Source organism: Ptychodera flava, chromosome 1 (genome assembly GCF_041260155.1).
Source record: "Ptychodera flava strain L36383 chromosome 1, AS_Pfla_20210202, whole genome shotgun sequence".
NCBI lineage: Eukaryota > Metazoa > Hemichordata > Enteropneusta > Ptychoderidae > Ptychodera > Ptychodera flava.
The window spans coordinates 14,152,165-14,174,051 of NC_091928.1; the positions used below are offsets into that span (position 1 = coordinate 14,152,165).

General features: G+C 35.1%; 1 protein-coding gene across 1 annotated transcript in view; it reads left to right on the top strand.

Annotated features, from left to right (window-relative positions):
• Nucleotides 1-21,395, top strand: part of LOC139130927 (uncharacterized) — a 25,708-nt gene extending 4,313 nt beyond the window's left edge. Inside the window, exons 4-11 of the mRNA XM_070696762.1 lie at nucleotides 514-633; nucleotides 3,252-3,371; nucleotides 3,865-4,019; nucleotides 11,498-11,817; nucleotides 12,576-12,763; nucleotides 18,533-18,925; nucleotides 19,771-20,168; nucleotides 21,191-21,395. Coding sequence (XP_070552863.1) covers nucleotides 514-633; nucleotides 3,252-3,371; nucleotides 3,865-4,019; nucleotides 11,498-11,557 — 455 coding nt within the window. The 3' untranslated portion in view covers nucleotides 11,558-11,817; nucleotides 12,576-12,763; nucleotides 18,533-18,925; nucleotides 19,771-20,168; nucleotides 21,191-21,395. The remainder of the gene's footprint in view (nucleotides 1-513; nucleotides 634-3,251; nucleotides 3,372-3,864; nucleotides 4,020-11,497; nucleotides 11,818-12,575; nucleotides 12,764-18,532; nucleotides 18,926-19,770; nucleotides 20,169-21,190) is intronic.
• Nucleotides 21,396-21,887: the final 492 nt, after the last annotated feature.

The following is a 21,887-nucleotide window of genomic DNA, read 5'->3' on the forward strand; positions in this document are numbered from 1 at the left end:
TCCGGGAAAATTTCCTTGAAGTTAGAAAAGAGATTAACCGTGAATGCAAACACGGAAGGTTTCGGCAAGAGATAGCCGGGTTTGTTGAGAATGGAACTCGCCACCTTTTTGTCTGCAGAAAATATAAATGGATATACGTCAGGCCATTACATGTAAATTGTTTAAGTAACCCGTCAGTAGGCTACGCTTTGCTGTAAACCTTTAGATTATTCCTCGTCAAGAACGTTGGACTGAAAACAAATGGCATTAACGTATGGATGATCACAGAATTCCAAAGGGTTTCGTCGCCGGGTCTCTCCACATAGTTTTAAATATTCACTGGCTAGTAGTTCAACTTTCCTCAGGAAAAAATTGCATTTTCAGTGCTATACAAATTAGTACATTCATTTCTGTGTGGATCATATCGTTTTCGATGAAATACGCAACAGACAATTTTACTAATCATCATTTGCAGGAAAGGGATAAATTTATGCACAGTGTGACGAAACTTTAAATGCAACTTAATGTTTTCAGAAATAATGAATTGCATAGAAGAAGGCACTGTTGACAGTAGCTGTGACAGGGTATGTGTAACTGAGGCAGGAAACGATAGATGCTATTGCGACTCAGGGTCACAAGATGAGGGATGCATAGGTAAGTTGAAAAATGCACGTCCTTCGTATAACAAACTTTGATTCATCAGTCAGTATTTTTGAGTTAGTATGCGCCTGCAAGTGAAATTCTTAAACTTTTGTTCAAATTTTCCTCAATGAAACTTTCAACCACACTTTTTATCGAATCAAGAATAAAAATCAAGGGTTATCGTGCTAAGTTTGATAAAACAGTATGACATGAATTAGTTTTATTTCTGAACGGGGAAACTTTTTTTTTTGAGCAAAGTTAAAGCGTTTGTTAAAAAACAGGTTTTTTTTGAGCAAAGTTAAAGCGTTTGTTAAAAAACAGTTTACCCCAAAAATAAAGTTTCCCGTTCAGAAATAAAAGTTTGCTGTGGAGAAATAAAATTTCTTACAAATATTAAATATATTGTCAAGAAATATGAGTTTATGTTCAAAAGTAATAAATTTCCATGACGTGTAGGGGAGTTTGTTATCTTGAAAAATTGTACTTTTGTTTTACATAATAAAAAAATATTTTTAAGAAACATATTTTGTTTATATTTAAAACTAAAAATACTTTCGAGAAGTTAAAGTTAAGATAAAGTTAAATATAAAGTTAAGATAAAGTTGCCTGTACAAAATTAAAAGTTTGCGATGGAGAAAGAAAATCTCTTACAAATATTAAAGATATTGTCAAGAAAATAGACTTTATATTCAAAAAGTAATAATGTTCCGTGGCGTGTAGGGGCCACCGTAGTTATATACCTAATCACAAAGTTCATTAAATATGCAAATGAACCTTAATTAACTTCACATTACTGGATACTTTAAACCACAGTTAGATATCAGTCGGATTAGTATTTGCAGCAGATTTGATCACATTTGCTGTAGTTATATTGGAGTTATATGACTTATTACAAAACTTCATAAAATATGCAAATGGCCTATTGTTAACTTGACACTCCTAACGCCTTGTCAATACAATGAGATATTTATCAGATAAATATTTGTACCCGATTTTACTGACTTGGTTGCCGTAATTTCAGAGTTTAATACCTAATTACGAAGTTCATTAAATATGCAAATGAATCCTTAATTTCCTTTACACTACTGAATGCTTTACACTACAATTAGATATCAGTTTGATCAGTATCTGCAGCAGATTTAATCACATTTGGTGCTGTAATATCGGAGTTATGCGACAAATTACAAACTTTCATAAAATATGCAAATGAACTATTTCTTAACTTGACACTGCTCAATGCTTCTCTATATAATTGGATATATACATGATCAATATGTACAGCAATTATCATCAAGTTTGGTGCAGGAATTTCAGACTTATATCACAAATAACAAGAGTTCATTAATTATGCAAATAAGCAGGTAATTGACATGAAACTCACAGTATCATGATAATGTTCTAAGATTGTCATCTGGGTAAAGTTTCATGAAATTTCGAGCAGTATTTCTTGGTATTACGTCTCCATACGGAAACCGTCGTACAGAAAAAAAAAACGATATTGCATAACTTCATTAATATGCAAGCCACACCAACCAAAATCTAATCAGTTCATGCAAATAGCATATGGTACCTGTCCACCAAATCTGATATGAATCCGTTCAGGCGTTTTTGAGTTATCGTGTAAACAGACAGACAAACAGACACACACACACACACACACACTGACACACACACACGGACAGACAGACATACATCGCTATGACATTAGCCCACGTGTTCACACACGTGAGCTAAAAATGGCTGCCATCCCTGTGTTAACTTATCGGGGAAAAACTAAAAAGTTCGATTTTCGGAAAACCAAGACTGTAAGAATTTTTCTTACTCCATGAGTTTTAAATTGGGACCCGTGTCCGAAAAGCTGTCCCCAAGGCGTATTCTACCTGAAACAAATGTTCGTGACCATTTCCTTACAGGAATGACTCAAAGCGAGTACCGTAAATCGACGCCTAAATATGTAAACATAGATGATGAAGTGATGTATAAGACAAGTAAAAGTAATAATACTACCACTAACTCATATAATATCACTTTGATTCTATCCCATCAAAGAAATCCATAATCCAGCCTTTCGTTTCCAATAAGTGATATGGTATCGATAGACAAACAAACATTTAGGGTCTCCATGCGTACTTGTCATTATAACCTTTGACATTCCTTTACCTAGTCTACATGGACAAACATTTGCGGAAAGAAGTCAGTAATATATGAAGAAACTATTATACATCTCTAGAAAAAGCTACATGATTGTCTATCACTCAGGCCTATCACGATTATATAAAAGGCCCGTCTGCTGTAGACGGTTTGAAATAAAGTATAGGTTGTGTAAAAGTTCCTACGTAAGTGTGACCACCATACATTTTTCAGCATTGGCGATGAATACATATCTTAGATTTTAACAACTAAATAATTTCGAGTTGCAACTCGAATATGGCCGCCTCATAAACAAACGTTCTAAGCGCCTGAATTTAATCGAGAAATCCACCAACAAAGACTGAAATATTGACACTTTTATGGACATCACAGCTTAATAACGGGAATCGTAAAACATCTCCCTGAATATTGGGTGACATATTTTTAGTAAGCAAACGGAGGCTTTAAACAATAATATCGATTTCTCCTATTGTTACCAGTATATTCGTCAAAGTGTGGCTTCAATGAAATTTTGGATCTCAATCATTTGGACATCGGTTTGATAATATTTAAAACATCGGGTACTCGTCACTGTGAATGGGATGTAAACGTTCAAAAAGGTATGTACCACAATATCATATTTGAAGAGAGCTCAACAATGCTATTCAGTCACACATCAATTATAGACCTCCTGAACATCATACTATGAAATCGGACAGTTACTGCTATGGCGTATCAGAAAGGTTTAGTCTGTTGATTTTTATAGTAAAAACATACATACATACATACATACATACATACATGCATACATGCATGCATGCATGCATGCATGCATGCATGCATACATACATACATACATACATACATACATACATACATACATACATACATACATACATACATACATAGATAGCTACGTATATATGGATTTAATACCCCTGCATTGATATCTTGGATATTTTCAGGGATTTTATGTACAGTATTAGCGAAAACAGCTAAATTCAATCTTAGTGAGTAATACATATAGTGTCAGTGTCATTATTTCAATCTCTTTCTTCAATTTAGTATTGAATAATTTGATGTTTATTTGTATGTTTGAATGTTTAATTACAGGCAAAGTTCTAGACATTATTGTTCAGTATAACAACATCGTAGGTGACTGTGACCAACCACGCTGTGCAGTTGATTACTTAGAGATATATGATACGAAACATGATACACATGACAAACTTGCTATCGTGTGTGGAGATATTACTGAACCACCAGAGGTGAGTTTGCTAACTTAATATCGTATAACAACTATTAAATGGTTTTGAATATTTGAATTTACATACATTCCGCATACCTATAAGATAAATACCTTTAAGGTCATAGTCGAATCTTTTTCGCATTGTCGCTCTAGTATGTCTTCCGAAACTATATGGAAAACGGTTATAAACATACGCGTAAAATAATACGAAAATTAGGACATGCGCAGCTGATGACCTTCGCCTTACATATTGTTTGATTCAAACGTGAGTTTTTCTGACCGGTATTTGAATTCCGTACGCGTGTTCAGAGATATCCGACGTTCCAACTGCTTTGTTTCTTATGGTCTGTCGTCTTTTAATCCTGAGAAATTGATTTGACAACGTATTTGTTCCTGAGAACCCCTTGAAATTATCTCAGAGAAACACGGGGACACGGAGAAGTGTAAAGGTTACGTTTGTTCATGGCCTTCTAAATTTTCATTTGCTTAATATTTATTTATTTATTTTGCAAGAAAAACAATTGTCAAGTCCCAATGCCACTCTCTGCTTGTCAATACGTTTAGATATAATTTTTTGGAAATTTTTAAAAAACCACATTCGATTTCAAGTTGCATACTGTAACTTTAGACGTGTTCTCCATTAATTTGATTAAGTCAGAAGTACTCATATTTTTAATGCAACTATTATATCTGGTGCAAGATAGCATAAACAAACCACAGTATGTCTATAATTGTACGGCAACGTTTATATATTTTTAAGGTCATATTTGAAGCGATCCAACGTACATATAATTCTCAGACTTGTATTCTTCTCGTGGCGATGCACCTTGCCCATAAAAGGATTGTTTTCTCGCAAAACGTTGTCATAATAGACAGGAAGATTATCACAATTAATTATATGACTTTCAGGCCACCACGTTGGCGCCACTTTGCAGTGATGATTCCATTTAATCATTCTCATTTGATGGTTTCCGACAGGAGAGAAACGGTTTTTAGCTCACGTGTTCACACGCATGAGCTAATGTCGCAGAGTCTGTCCATCTGTCTGCCTGTCGGCGCCGTATCTCAAGAACGGCTTATCAGATCAGAACTAAATCTGGTTCATATATTCAGTTTACAAATGGCAAGAACTGACTAGTTTTTGAGGGTGTGGCTTGCATATTTTATTCTTATTTGTATAAGTAGTGATCGTAGAAAATACGGGTACACATTGAAAATGGCTGCACAAAATTTCATGAGAATTGTCACAAATGTTGATCAAATTAGGCTATATCAGCTTTGAAGATATTAGGAGTGACATGTAAGTTAATTACTAATTTGCGTATTTAATGAATCTTGTTAATAAGGGATATATCTATATTGACTTTAACAAAGTTCTCGAAACTTGCTGTGTACACCGAAGATACTATGATATAACATTTTTGAAAGCCATTAAGCATTTTAACTGATATGTACGAAACTTGGTATCCACATTACATATACTAGAACACATTATTAAAGGTCGAAATGAAGATACTATGATATAACAAAAATGAAAGTTGTTAAGGATTTTGAGATTAGCTTATTACTAAAGTTGCTGCCGATCGAGCTCTGTGGTTATATTCAAATTCTAACGCGATTGGAAGACGATTTTCTAGGAAATTCGGCGTTGGTGGTGGTGAAGCAATGACCGTTGGCGATTTGAACCGACCGTCAATCAAACGCTTGTATAAACTCTGTTTGCAGGATTAGGAAAATGTGAAATAGGTTGAGATCAGTTTGTGTAATTAATGTTGTAGAAATCAAACATCGTACTGGCCAGGTGTTTGAATGAGAGGAGAACTCCGCTAATGCGAAAAACTGGGATTGAAAATAGCAGCTTTGATAAATTTGATCAAAGTTTACAAAATTTTGTATGTAAACAAGAAATCCTAAAGTATAACATCAGCGAAAATCATCTAGCATTTTAACCACAGTTAATTACTTTTTTCGATATTTGATAAATTTCCTAATGAGGTACAAAGTGTACGGAACTTGCTATTTACATTACATATACTATGATATAACATTATTGAAAGTCATTAAGCATATTACTTCGGATATTAGCAATTTGCATATTCAACGAACTTTCTTAATTAGGAAATATACATTTGAAAATACTATGAAATTGATGAAACCTGCTCTGTACACCGGAGCTGCTTAAATGTAGTATTCATAAAATTGTGTGATAGCATTTTTACACCAGCTAGTTACTAATTTGCATATTTAGCTTACTTTCCAAATTGGGGACATAGGACTGAACGGGCTATGTAAGTTTACGAATATTACTGTTTATACTAATGAGACAATCATATTGAATCAGTTAAAGACATTTTTGCATTTTCTAGTAATCTTTTTCAGGATTTGCAAAGCTAATCTGCTTTCACAATGTGGCATATCAATCTTGAGGGAAAGACTTAACGGAAGACAATCAAATTTGTTATATAATAGTCCAGTCAAAATTGGGTTAGACCCACCAAAAATTGCAACAGATTTTTTTCTTCAGCATGCATTTTAGAGATGTACCCAGAACAACATTTTAAAGTTTACTCGAATCCACCTTGTGGAAATATGCCTAATTTGCATAAATCAAATATGGCAGCCAACCATCGGACAAAATAACATAATTGGCAATATATCACATGTTAAACAAGCCATTTCAGTGATTTTAACGTCTGACACTAGTTATTTGGCTCGGGGAATTATTTTTGACGTATTATGTTTCATATGGGCACTTCACTAATTTGAATAATTCCAATATGGCGGCCAACATTCCTACAAAGATATTTTGGTCATATACCATGTTTTAAACAAGCAATTTCAGTGATTTCAAAGTTAAAAGTATATTTCTATGGCATGAACAAACGATTTTTGAGATGCAATGATTTGCATTGGCACTTTGTTAATTTGCATAAATCTAATATGGTGGCCAACATTCCTAAAAAGTACATTGGCGGTCATATACCACACATGAAACAAGCTGTTTCAGTGATTTTAAAGTTTTAATATTTTTCTTGTACATTAAGAAACACTTTGAGTTGTTCATTGTTCACAAAGGCCCTTTGGTAATTGCATAAATTAAATATGGCTGCCATATTAATGCCCATTTCTTAATAGCTTCTAATATAAATAAGGGTTTGATATAGGTTTTAGCATTAGGAATCTATCGAGAAGAAATTGTTGTCCTTGGACATTTATTTTTAAAATTTTGATTTTTCTATACCTGACGACTGTTGATGATTGTTAGTCTTCTAAATAATATATTCTCTTTCTGAATGTAACATTGGGTTCATCTGTGTACGGCATTGTTTGTACTTTGTATGGGTAACACTGTACAGTGTCAAAAAAATCTAATCTGTAATGTTTACTGTTAAAAAAGAAGTGATCAACATCTTAAGTTTTTAATTTAGATTGAACCCCTTTCTTATGGATGGGCGCATCTTTATAAGACCCCCTGATGATGAAGATCATAGAGCAAGAAGTCATTACACTTACAGCAAAAATACAATAAACACAACAAAGCTAAAAAAAACAGAAAAATGACTATGACCAAATGAAAAAAAATGCCATAATACGCACAAATTAAAACTTAGCACTATTGCAAACACTGTCAAATTCGTTAAAAACTTTAAGGACACGCAAACTCATAAAAACTGAATACTGCAAGCTTTAGCAAAGGCTTACAATTAATCCAAACACAGAATCCAACTATTACACAAAACAAACAAGTACACCGGGAGTCGTTGTTTCCAAGTGTCATTTTCCAGATGTACATGTTTGTATCGTGTAACAGTTGGATTCTGTTGGGCTGATGAGTTGTTTGAATTAATGTTAAACCTTCGCTAAGCATGCAGTTTTCAATTTTTGTGAGTTTGCGTGTTGATCAAGTTTTTAAGAGTCTGACATTGTTTGGCAACAGCGCTAAGTTTTAATTTGTCTGTATTGTGTCATTTGTTATTTTTGATCACACTATTTTTTGTTTCTGCATTTTTATTATCTTTGTTGTGTTTATTTTTATTGTATTTTTGCTGTTATATGTGATGAATTCTTGCCTATCATCTTGGGGGATGTAGAAAGATGCACCGTCTATAAGAAGAGGGCTCGGTCTAAATTAAAAACTAAGGATTTTGTACACGACTTTTTTAAAACAGTAAACATTAAAGATTACATGTTTTGACACTGTAGACTATAAAACATCTATAAAAATCACAAATAATGCCGTACACAGATGAATCTAATGTTATATTCAGAGAGAGAGATTATAATTAGATGACTAACAATCATTAACGGTTGTCATATATAGAAAAATCACAAAACAATTAAAATTGCAATACTCTCTTACATCTCAATAGTAAAAGCACATCAACATATCCGTATTTTAATTCGTTCGGAAGTGAGATATGTATTTCTACCAAATTCACTTTAACACTCTTTTCAAAATACAATATATTAATGGAGCATGTTAACAAATTCAGGTATCATAAACACCTAGTAAAATAAACTTTTATTCTGAAATGGATCGTTATTGTAGGTAAATTTATAGCATATTTTCCACATTTTTAAAAATAAATGTTCAAGGACATAAAATGGAGCTGCACGTTGCCAACACAGTTTTCTTCAAAGCAATATTTCTTGTTTAAGATGACAAGGAAACCCTTAGAAACTACTTTGTAAAATGTAATACTTCACTTGAAACAGGAGTATATGTAGAAAAAAACGACAATTTTATTTTGCATTATCTATCCTCATTCTAATATGGCATGGGTTGAAAGACTGATATTCAAAAAAATGCTTAATTAATGTTTAGTAAAATAAAAATGCCTCTTATTCAAAATGTAAGAATTTTAGGGCAAAACAAAATATTTCTTCTGTTATATAGCATTTAAAGAACATTATGTGCAAATTTCAGAAAGTTTGACCCAGCCAGACTGGAGTTAAATGCTTTGAAAATCTTGAAATTGAGATAAAAGGGAAGCAGGAAATCGGGTGAATACATTTGTATACATTATCACAGGCTTCCATATCATGCAACTTACGACTGTTTGCCAAGCTAAAAGGTGGACCTGACCAATTTTTAATCTTGGGTTAACAAATTAATCAAAATTGGATGAATATTGCAATTTTTGTTTGGAGCACAATACGCTTTGTTGGGTGCAGTACCTTCTCAACAGTTTCTTTCTTGATACTCCTATTGCTAAAAACTCTAACAGGACTCTACTTATATTGGAAGCTATTTGGGTATTAATTTTCGTAATAATTTTTAATTTGTGAATGTTATCAAGTGTCTTTTAAAAACATTGAACTGCTGAAGGTGATACTTTATGCTCACGAAATATATTTAAACTTCGAAAAACGGCTGAAATAGATTGTTTAAGACGAGATATATGACAGAAAATGTCTTTTGTAGGTATATTGGCCGCCCTATCGGATTCATGGAAATTAACAAAGTGCAAACTCAAATCATTGCAAGCCAAAAATCGTTTTTCCATGCAAACGCAATACTCTTAACTTTGAAATCATAGAAACAGCTTGTTTAACCCTTTGACTGCTGTAATTTTTAAATCAAAATTTTAATGCAATATTTTACAATTTCTGTGAATTTTTTCTGTACGTTTTTTCATACTTGTGGACCAAATTGATATCATTTTTCATCAGCTACAGTTTTTTATCAAAATGTTAACAAAATAGCTTATACAATGACTGTGGTACATTTTATAATGTAAACAAAAATAGACCGGCGCTCAAAGGGTTAATACGTGGTATATGACAGAAAATATTTTTTGTAGGTATGTTGGCCACCCTATTTGATTTATGCAAATTAGGGAGTACCTATGCAAATCATTGCATCTTGAAAATCTTTTTTCTATGCCAAAGAAATACACTTTTTACTTTGAAATCACAGAAATAGCTTGTTTAACCCTTTAACTGCTGTACTTTTTTGACCAAAATTTTATGCAATATTTTACCGATTTCTGTTAATTTTTCTGTACGTTTTTTTCATAATCTTGGACCAGATGGATATAACTTTTCATCAGCTACAGTTTTTTTATCAAAATGTTGGCAAAATAGCTTATACAATGACTGTGGTACATTTTATACAGTAAACAAAAATAGACCGGCGCTCAAAGGTTAATACGTGGTAATGACAGAAAATGTCCTTTGTAGGTATATTGACCACCGTATTGGATTTATGCAAATTAACGAAGTACCTATGGAAATCATTGCATCTCAAAAATCGTTTGTCCATTCCAAATAAAATAATATACTTTTAACTTCGAAATCACTGAAATAGCTGGTGTAATACGTGGTATATGACCGAAAATATCTTTTGTAGGAATGCTGGCCGCCTTATTGGAATTATGCAAATTAATGAAGTGCCTATATGATACATTATACCTCCACAATGATTCCAAGAGACAAATAACTAGTGTAAGACTTTAAAATCACTGAAATAGCTTGTTTAACATGTGATATAAGGCCAATTATTTTATTTTGTCGGATAGTTAGCCGCCATATTTGATTTATGCAAATTAGGCACATTTTCCCAAGGTGGATTTGAGTAAACTTTCAATATGTTGTTCTGGGTACCTCTCTAAAATGCATGCTGAAGAAAAAATTTCTGTGCAATTTGTGGTGGGTTAGGTGCCAAAATCTCGTAGATTGATTGGACTATAAGTTGTTATACAATGACAGCAGTCAAATAATTAGTGTTTTGTTTGATATATATTATATATATATATATATATATATATATATATATATATATATATATATATATTAATTACACTTAAGACCTTTGGGATTGATTTGTGGTAAATATTGTTCATGATGTTGATCATATTACTTTCAATGATGTTGCACACTTTTGGCAAACAGTTTCAATTTACAGACAACGTACTAGTATACTGACACACATGAGCATTTTCATTTCACATCTGGTATTATACTGCATGCAGACGATGACATCTGACCTGGCAGAACTCCCCTTTATGCAATCATAATTCTTCTGGTGATGTACCGAGAGTCACGGCACTTCGCAGTGATATTTGGGGAAATTCTTGCATGATGGTAAGATAATGGTCAGGCATTATCTCCCTTGTAGAATACGCAAAAATGAATGTTGCCCCTCCAAATGTCAATCTGGTAGTGTGGTAAGATAGAAATCGCATCATGTTACTAAGTATGCCTTCCCCTCATCCTTAACCCTCTGAGTGTCGCAATCTTTCCAACAAAAAATTTTAAAGCAATATTTTACTAATTGTTATGAACTTTCAAGTATTTTTAGACTATTTTGGACCAAAGTCAAACCTTTTCAGTGACAATTTTTTTTGTCGAAATTATGACAAAAAATCTGAAAAATACTGACTGGGTATATTTTATGACAGCGACAAAAATCGGCGCTCAAAGGGTTAATGTAATTCAACGAGCATGCATTGCTAACGTAAAGTTACAACATTCACATTTTTCTTTTGATAATAGATGTTTTGCAGTGCCCGGACTCGATTGGACATACTCATATTGACCACGGTCATTTCATAGAACGAAATGGTTCCCTAGTTATCATCGATAAAACATTGAAATTACCTTGCGCTGGAAAGATCAGGCAATGGCGTTTCAATATTCCATTGGAAGACGGAACATCAGTCACCGTACATCCGGGAATTTACCGTCGGGAAAGCAATGATGAGTTACCCTTATTGGACAAAATAATATCACTTTAGAAAATACAACATCTGATGAAATAGTCAAGAACATTTCGCAGGAGGATATGCTTACATTTCATCCTGGAGACTTTATTGGTAAGCTTCATTGTCTTTCATGAAAATATCTTTCGGCCAGAGGGAAAATATTTTTCCTTGTTTGTTTTGTTTTGTTGTGTTTTTTGTTTGTTTTGTTGTTTTTTTGGGGGGGGCAAGTACAAAGGCGGCGAGTGATTATTTTATATTTTCTTATGAACCAGCGACGTCTGTCACTTTCGAGGAGCAGACTAGCTACCATAATAACTAAGAGCATCAATATTTACTCCCTCAGATTGTAAATTACTCAATGTAGCACTAATTTAAAGCAATCCTATATTTTTTTCTTTTTTTAAACCTATTATTTTATCACTTTACTTTGATGTCAATTTTCATTTATCAGCAAATAGACTGAGAATCTAATCCAAGACAGCGTACACACAAAGAAAAATGTTGCAAGGGCAACGAAGATGATACATTCATTTCGGTTGTGATAAATTCACTCCGTTGGAAATGAAAAGCAACTGAAGTTCCAGAAAAGAATTACACATTTTCTATTTTTAATATCGCCCGTATAGATGTAATGATTTTTCTGAAAAGATCATAGCCTTGGGTCGATTTCACCCACAGTTTTCGGAAATATACTATTTTTTGCAAAAATGGTCGCTTGATAAATATTTATCAGATAAAGGACAACATTTATCTAATTTCTATTGTGTCGTGTGGTGTACCAGCATTTCGTATAAAAGTAGTATAAGCCAAACACGCATCGGGTTATCGAGGCCATAACGACAGAATATTTGCCAACATATTCCCTACAGGCTTGTATTCCGAATCTTCACTCTACCTCCTGGGCACGAAGGATGGCTGTTACACGAACTGTACGCAGTGTTCGATGAACAATATCGTGGACGCGGCGACATATAAAGAATTCGCCGTCGGTGACAGAATTACAGTTCGTGATGTTGAAGGCGTGGTTCGACTGCCGTAGAAGTTAAGCTCAAACTTTGTAAGTTTAACAACATATCAAAAATCTGCTATGTGGGAACTCGTCAACGATTACACATCACCAATTAGCCCTGTTGCAATGTATTGTTAATGGAATACAGAGAAAGTTATACATCTTGGGTTATAATCTATGCAATGAATAAAACTTCGATTTTAGATTTAGCTCTTGGGAAGCCAACACAACGAGTACGACCTAGTTTGAATCTTGACAGCATTGAAACATATAATTGAGAGTCAGAGCTTTAATAATATTCTGAAAGCTCATTCTTCTTTTGTTACCTAAGCTTACCATAAACAAAGTATGAAAGCCAAAAGAAAAGTACTGTACACCAATGTATCGTTAGTTCATAAGGAATACACTCCGTGGTTCCGTCCAAATAAAAGATAAAACGGAGAAAATCGCAACGTCCGAAAATTATGGTTGAATTGTGTAGATAAAGGTTCATCAAAAAGAGCCTTTACCAGCCCGAAAAGTATTTTCTAATTTCCGAAAAGCAGCTTTTCTCCTTCTTTTTCCTTGATATATATTTATATTATTCAAAACGGTATTCTTTTTAATTTTTTAATAGTTCTTAGATTCGTGCACCATTTCAATCAGCTTCCATCAGAATTCACAATTTATGGGAAAATAATTTGGGTATAAGTTCCGAAATGTTAATTTCATATATTTCCAAAAAAATGAAGCAAATTAAAAAATATATATATAAAATTTGGCTTGTGCTTGGAAAAAGTTTGAAATAAAACCAAGATTCTAAGTGGGACTAAAATAACTGCAACTGTACTGATGAAGGGGGTGTGAGGTGTTAGTTGTAAGATATGTTTGCAACTGAGGTGGGTGTGTCAGTTGCAAGACATGTCTTGCAACTGAGGTGGGTGTGTCAGTTGCAGGACACGTCTTGCAACTGGGGTGGCTGTGTCAGTTGCAGGACATGTCTCGCAACTGAGGTGGGTGTGTCAGTTGCAGGACACGTCTTGCAACTGAGGAGGGGTGTGTCAGTTGCAGGCCACGTCTTGCAACTGAGCTGAGTGTGTCAGTCGCAGGCCATGTCTTGTACCTGAGGTGGGTGTGTCAGTTTAGTCCATGTCTTATAACTGAGGTGGGTGTGTCAGTTGCAGGCAATGTAACTGAGGTGTTAATCACAAAACCAGCTGAAGATATATAAGTTTAAACAGGACTTTTATTCACTGTTGAAATGATTTCATTGTTAACAAGATAACTAATAAAATCAAACTTTGTCATGTCAAATCACATCTTCAAACATAAAAAGAATACCTACTTACGGCCTTTTAAGGAAATCAGTTTGAAAAAAAAATATAAGGAAATAATAAAGTTTCCATAAATTATAATGTCATCTGAAAAATTACATCACATAAGGGTACCAAACTGAGTTCCATTATATTTCATATGGCACTCTTAAACTGTGTAAAAAGATCAAGTTTTGACGTAAAAGACTGTAAAAACATATTTCACAAATACTGAGTCACATTACAATATAAGAACATCATCAATACTTCAACTCATAACCTTTTGTTAATGCTGTTTATTCAAGTATTTACATTCCTCTGCATGTCCACTGCCATGAAATCATCAGTCTAGAATAAACCTGAACTCATGTGTCCTTGCCATTAGACACATACTGATACATATGCATTCATGCCTACATTTAGGCTTCTTAAGCCTTCACAAAGATGCTTGAATCTAACTCTGAAATTTGATAGTGAAGAAATCAAAATGTAATTTTAAACTGCCTCCTAATAAAGCCATGTGAGATAAGAAGCTATATCCGATCAACATAGTTGAAAATAATATAAATTAAAATTTCACCTAAGATTAATAATTCAACAGCTTTTACAGTTCAATCACTAATTACTTTTAAGTGAATGCATGTAACATTAAAGACATATTTGTACTCAACAATTAAAGAATAAAAATTGCAATAAATCATGGGACATTTCCATTTATACACAGTTGTGCTACTAACACAATTCGAACTATTTTGTGATTATAAGATCTTGAGCATTTTGTTATAATCTACTTAAAATCATCAATCTAACAGTGTTTTTATGTGCAGACGTGGGGCAAATTTCATAAATTATTGCTAACTGCACAATCAGCAAATACATCTCCAGCAAATTTAACATTTTTGTCTAGCTTTACGCACACTCATGAAAGGAGAACCCATTAAATGTAACTGACTTGTCAGAGATGTCTTTGCAGCTTTCAGGGACCACTCTGAGAAGACCCTAAATATTTTAGAGACCACACTGACCCGAACTTGAAACTTTCAGAGACCAACCAGATGTGACCCTGAATCTTTCAAGGACTGTCCTGATGTGACCTTGAAACTTTCAGGGACAACCCAGATGAGTCCTTGAAACTTTTAGGGACCACCCAGATCTGACCCTGAATCTTTCAAGGACTATCCTGATGTGACCTTGAAACTTTCAGGGACCACCAAGATGAGTCCTTGAAACTTTCAGGAACCACCAAGATGTGACCCTAAATCTTTCAAGGACTATCCTGATGTGACCTTGAAACTGTTTGATCTATAAAGCTCATTTCCACATTTAACACTGACATACAGAAAGAACAGAAAATTATTCAAAACAGCTTAAACACTGTTATACCAAATTCAGTGGACAGATGAATGAACAGTAAAATTATGGACAGCAGAATTCATCCAATCAGTAAAATCACTCTTCGTTATACACTCAGCTAACAGGTTAACAAGATGGTCATCATTAATCAGAGTCAATGTCCATCACCGCACCTAAAATGTCGCAGACAATGTGTAGCCTCTCAAGATTTCTGTCCGTGTAGATACAGTGTCTTCACATTTACTGCTGCTATTTTACACTTGTTCAGATGATTGTCACTTTTCCTGCCAAGTCCATATTTCACCACCAGGTCAAGATGGTTAAAATTAATGAAACACAACGTATTCCATATGATGTATTTAAAAAAAAATACTGTACATTTTAAGGCTGTTGAAACATAATACTGTAAAGTTGATTTTTTTGGACAAAAGATGCTATAAACATACCAAGCCAAGTGGGTGAAAATACATCATGTTTCGGCTCAATACCGCTTTTTACTGACTTGGCTGATGGGGAAGTGATTAAGTTATTACTGTCTGGCAGGAAAAGGGTTAATGATGTAAAAATATTTTGAGCTATTAAAAATAATCACCACACAACAAATCTGTTGTCTTGGCTGAATAAACCTGATGCCGTGAATATTTCCCAAGCCTTTGCACACTCTAAAGCACAACAAAACCACTTAAATTTAAAGAGGTTTACAGTAGCCCACCTAAAACCTCTGACCCGAGGTTTTTCTATACAGTGTAGGCAAAATTGGATGGAAGTTGTCTATGGTCGACCATTTTTAGACATCTTTCAATAAATCAAACAACATCAACAACTGCTTGTTTGCAACAATATTGGTGAAAAAAAGGTCAAAAGATAGTGATAATGTCCCTTTAAATATAGGCCTACAGGCACTCAGGGTGAATATGTTACATCAATTTCATTAGTTTCTTTTTCTTTTAAGACAATCAATCTGCAAGGCAGTTTATGTATTGACAAATATGTTATCTTTACAACCACACAGCAAAACTGTTCTTTAATTTTTATGAACAATATTTGACAAAGACTGAATACATAACATGCAACCAATGTTCACATACACCAGATACATGGAGAGACTTCAACATACAATCATTAACTAAGAAACCGTTCGGGGAAAAGTAAACATTGTTTTCTTCAAGTACAACTGGTGCATCCACATTAGGAACACCATACAAACTTAACCAATTACACAAGGATAATGACACAAGAGATAACGTTAAGAAATTTAACTGTGGTGAACTCAAGACTATTCCTTTCAAATCATTTCCTAACTTTACATCTTAAAACTGATATACACTGGGTTAATTGCGCGCAAAAAAAACATCAGGGATGGGCCATTTGGTATGGGGGTGGGGATGGGATGTCTGGAAGATTGGTGAGGTACAATATCTTTTTTATCCGATCCATTGTACATAATTTTTTTCCCACCTTTTCTTTTTGTCAAACATTTTCTGGCTGATTTTTTTTATTGACATTTGTTTGGAATTTTTTTCAAAATCTGCCAGGACCCCCTCCCAGGTGATAAAATGGTCCGCCCCTGTGTATTGACCATCTTTGCATGAGATATACAATGACCAGATGGTAGGAAGTGTGTCAATTTTTTACAACCTTGGTACTCTTAAACATTGAAAACATTTTGGAATATATATTTGTTGGAAACCAAACCTGATGATTTTTTATCGCATTTCAACACCAATTACAGTTTACCATATCAAATGCTTACTAAATCACAGCCATCTACATTGGAAACATATCAGTCAGAAACAGCGCAGTCTCAAAACATTGAGCAGCTTTCATCGGAAACTCAGCCTTCATTGAGGCATGTTCAACATTTTCATGAAAAATGGTTACACGATGCATGAAGCATAATAATAAACAGAACACGGTGACCTGAGCCAACATGAATTTCGGAACGAGTACACTTGCTCGCCATGTAGACTGTGTAGGACCATAAAACCGCAGTACTCGCAGAAACTTTGAGTGTAAGTTTGAACTTCGAAACAACAACACGGGTATGGCACGTAATAAAGTGTATAATTGTCTGAGAATGACCCCCTTTTTCAACAGTGACCGCTTTTTGAGCTTCCATTGGCCCTCAGACCCAACTGATGCAAAAGTTTGGCAGAACACTGCCCCCCCCCCACCATCCCCTTCAGAAGTGTTTGTGAACATAGCCTTATTACTGGCAAGAAAGAGAACTTTGGACAAATTTTATCTTTGTCAAAAGATCACACTTACGTTTTAAGGATTACTGAAGGGCTGTTGGACTGGTGGCCTTCTCTTAGAGGTAATAAGTCTCTGATGCATCTCTGATGCATCTCAGTTGCAAGACATGTCCTGCAACTGACACACCCACCTCAGTTGCAAGACATGTCCTGCAACTGACACATCCACCTCAGTTGCAAGACATGTCCTGCAACTGACACACCCACCTCAGTTGTAAGACATGTCCTGCAACTGACACACCCACCTCAGTTGCAAGACATGTCCTGCAACTGACACACCCACCTCAGTTGCAAGACATGTCCTGCAACTGACACACCCACCTCAGTTGTAAGACATGTCCTGCAACTGACTTCATCATAATCCCAAATGTTTAACAATTTATTAATTTCTAAAGCAATTTGTCAAATTATTTCGAGACTTAGGATTGAACTCGTTGAATGCAATTATTTCTTTAAATATTACTGCATTACACGGCAAAAAGACATAAATGGAAAAATATTCTGAAAAAAATGAAGGTTGACAATGCAACTTTGGCAGTTTCATTTTCTCAGCTGTAATTCCTTGATCATTTATCGCATTCTGAAATATTCCTTAGAATTATAACATGGATTAGAGAGACAGAAAAATAATCTGAATTTCAAAGTGAAAGGTACTGCTGTGTAAATGAATAAGATAAAACCTCGATTAGTTCCATGGCACAAATTTTACTACATTTTGCAACCAGAAAATGATGTAAATCATTTTCTTGTGGTACAATAGAAGGAAGTGATTTGCAAATGCCTCATGCAGTTATTTTATATGAATTTAAAGAGAAATTTAGTACCCTTTTATAATTTTCTGTAAAACTAACATGAAATCTAACTTTTTCGGAAATTTGAAAATGTTTTTCATCGTGTTCTTGATATGTTGTCTTCAGATTGCGACACGAAAGAATGTTCGGGCTGTGGATCTCCTCGTATTCTAACGGACGCCACAGGATCCATATTCAGTACCAACTTCCTGACGGGAGATGAGCAATACTACCCGCAAAGTCACTGCGTGTGGACCATTATTGCACCAGTCGGTCGATATATCCACCTGAACTTTCACTCCTTTGACGTGCCCGGACGCACGTACGGTGACCAGATAAGCTGTACCAGTTACCTAGCATTTTACAACGGCTCAGAAGTGAACGATGATCAACGGCTTGGTCAATTTTGTGGGTCTCAGATACCACTTCTTTCATCTACCTCCAACGAGTTGACTGTAGTGTTTTCAACTGATAGAGCGGGTGATGGAAGAGGGTTCAATGCAACCTACTACACGACAGGTAAGGATATTTTTCTCAGGTCAGCAGATAGTATAAACGATTCAATTAAAGACACTAAATCTTTTGGCTGACTACCTGAATGGCTACCCGTTACCATCGAGTGAAACAAATGTAAAACAGTGGTAGGTTTAATGCCAACTGCAAAACACTGAAGTAACTCCTACTAGTTGAAAAAAAAAACATTTCACGGGGTACTGGATGCAGTATGTATGGGCAGTAAGTGATCTTCACGGGCACTCGCCCAGGTAAGACACTGGGCGTTATTCTCGTGTTCCTTTTGCGTGTACGACAGTGGCAGTGTTGCAAATTGTGACTGTCAAATGTGTGGATGCAGTGTATCTAAGTGTACATGCATGCATTGGCATTCTGACACGGAGGGAAAGAGAGTTCGCCGCCACCTACAGTATTAGCTAGATTATCCAGGGCGCTAGTTATGGTTGTTCAAGATGGCATAATTATGAATGTCCTTGCTCAGTGCATTTCTTTCGCAATGTAAGACCTTAAAACATTTTCTATGTTGATGGACGTATGTACGCTCAATTAGCGCTTTTTCTATCTTGTAGATGCCTACACCTGAATCAAGAAAATGCTCATCTTGTTTACGTTAGCTTTGACACAGTCCAAACATTGAATTTGCCCATACTAAATTTTAGACATTTATCAGTATGTTAACATGCATGTTGTCAATTTGAAGTTTACAGTTGGTTTAGTCAGAGTTATCGACCCCGTACAAGAACTGTACACTAAATCACGAAAGGCCGTGATGTCGACTGTTCCTCAAAATTTAGCTGCATTCACTCCTTATATCATAGAGTTTTACATCTACACATGTGTCATCATTTCAGGCTGTATGCTGTCAGAGTGTGGACACGACACACACCTCCATTCAGAGTGTGGATACATAAATTCCCTTGACTATCCATTTCCATACCCACCTGAGTCAAAATGTAGTTGGAATATCCAGGTGGCGGACGGTGACGTCATTCACTTGGAATTCCTGGATTTCAATGTCGGTGACTCGGATACCACCTGTAGCAGTGATTTTGTACGAGTGTCCGAGGCCAACAGATCCAGTACAGTTTGCGGATATGATAACGCTAGATATTTTATATCGGCTACTTCACAAGTGCACATAGAATTTCAAGGGGGACAAACTGGAGTGGGAGGTTATAAAGGCTTTTTGGCCAAGTACTCTGCTGCTCCGTATCAGCTACAAATCCCGACGAGGGCCAGGAGGATCAACGTAAGTGGTGATTTTAAACGTGCCATTATCGTATGAGACAACGTTCAGCATGCACGCGCAATCTCTTTCTGTCTCTCTGTCTCTCTCTGTCTCTCTGTCTGTCTCTGTCCGTCTGTCTCTCTCTCTCAAATTTTAAAACAAAACTCTATCACAACTACTAAAAAGCGGTGGCCACTTGTTAAAGCAAACCTACATACTATAATTAGCACAACTTTTATCAAAATGGACATTGTTTTTAATCTTAACCTATTTCTGTATGTCTAACGAGAGAATCAAGTTTTGAAAAAGCAAGTAGTGTAAGTTAAGTTGTAATTTCTCCTTGATGTCACAGAGTATTGTCATCAACCTGTTTGTCTCATTCTTTCGTTACAGCTCCGGTTAGTTGCAAGTTTTTGACGTTTTTTTCCATTACTTTTCCTCCGTAAACTACAAAATTCTAGTTCTACTCCCATAATTATGTCGAAATGCCTATTGAGCAACATATAAATACATCCTACTTATGTGTAATCCCCTAAATAATAGTTGCTGACTGTATTAAAGTGCAGACAGACTACGATTCATTTCAAGGTAGAATTCACCTTTGGGGCAGATATTCGGACTCTCGATATTTTCGCAACATTTTTCTTCTGATCTACCATTTGCATTAGCTCATTTCTTAAGATCTGTGAGTGAATAACGTTTTCAACGTCTTATATCTGAGAAAATCCAAATTGTAGGGTTTTTTGGTAAGTTCTTAAGGAATGGCAGCCATTTTGAATTTCAAATATTGGTAGATTCAAGTTTGTTTATCTGGTGCTAACAGTTGCATCCTGCATATATTGCTTAACTTTGAAAGAAAATGGTTAAGGACAGTTTGACCAAAAGTTTGTCTTTCACTTTTGTGGCCCATACTACCTAAATATGATATTGCACTTTGTAAACAAATTGTTCTGTTCCATGGCTCATACTTTATTTCGTAGCCTCCACATATGTTAGTGTGTCCTCTGTATCAAGATTAGTGGAAAACTTTTGTTGTATTTTAGACTACGAATGTGAACACTTTTGGACTCAGTTTGGAAAAGACTGCTACAGGCTCAGTCGGGAGGAGACTGGACTGACATGGAACCAAGCCCAAGGTAAATGTCACCAAATTGGCGCCAATCTGGTCAGCATTCTGAACCGCGAAGAGTCGAACTTTATTATCTATACACTGTCAAGGGTTTGGTTACATGGCGACAGCAAACTTACATAGGTAAGAATTAACCGATTATTGAGTTTGAAGGCACATATAAGATCTTTTAATCCATAGATTATTTCAGTAATTCTGACACCGTGATATTCCTTTCTGCCATTACGTACACTATCAAAGGATAGGTTCAAGATTTAGATTAAAATTCTTCAAATAGAGAATTGGTAGATATCTTTAGTGGCCAAACTTATGCACCAGGCAGTCACTATTCTCAAGACAGATCTTTACGCAACCATTTTCAGGAAAGTATAATATTTACTTGTGTGCAGCAGGAAGATCAAATTATGAAAAATTATGCGATGTGTTTCCAATCACTATATGATACCCCTTATTTTAGGTAGTATGCGCCTTGGAGACACATATTAAGACCCGCAAACTTGTTGGGGCTCATTTTGAAATTCACGGAGTTACAACTAAACAGCACCTTGGTACATTATGCGCTATTTTGTTTGTTTTCTAAACCTCGATTTCGTATGCTGGAAGCAGTATAT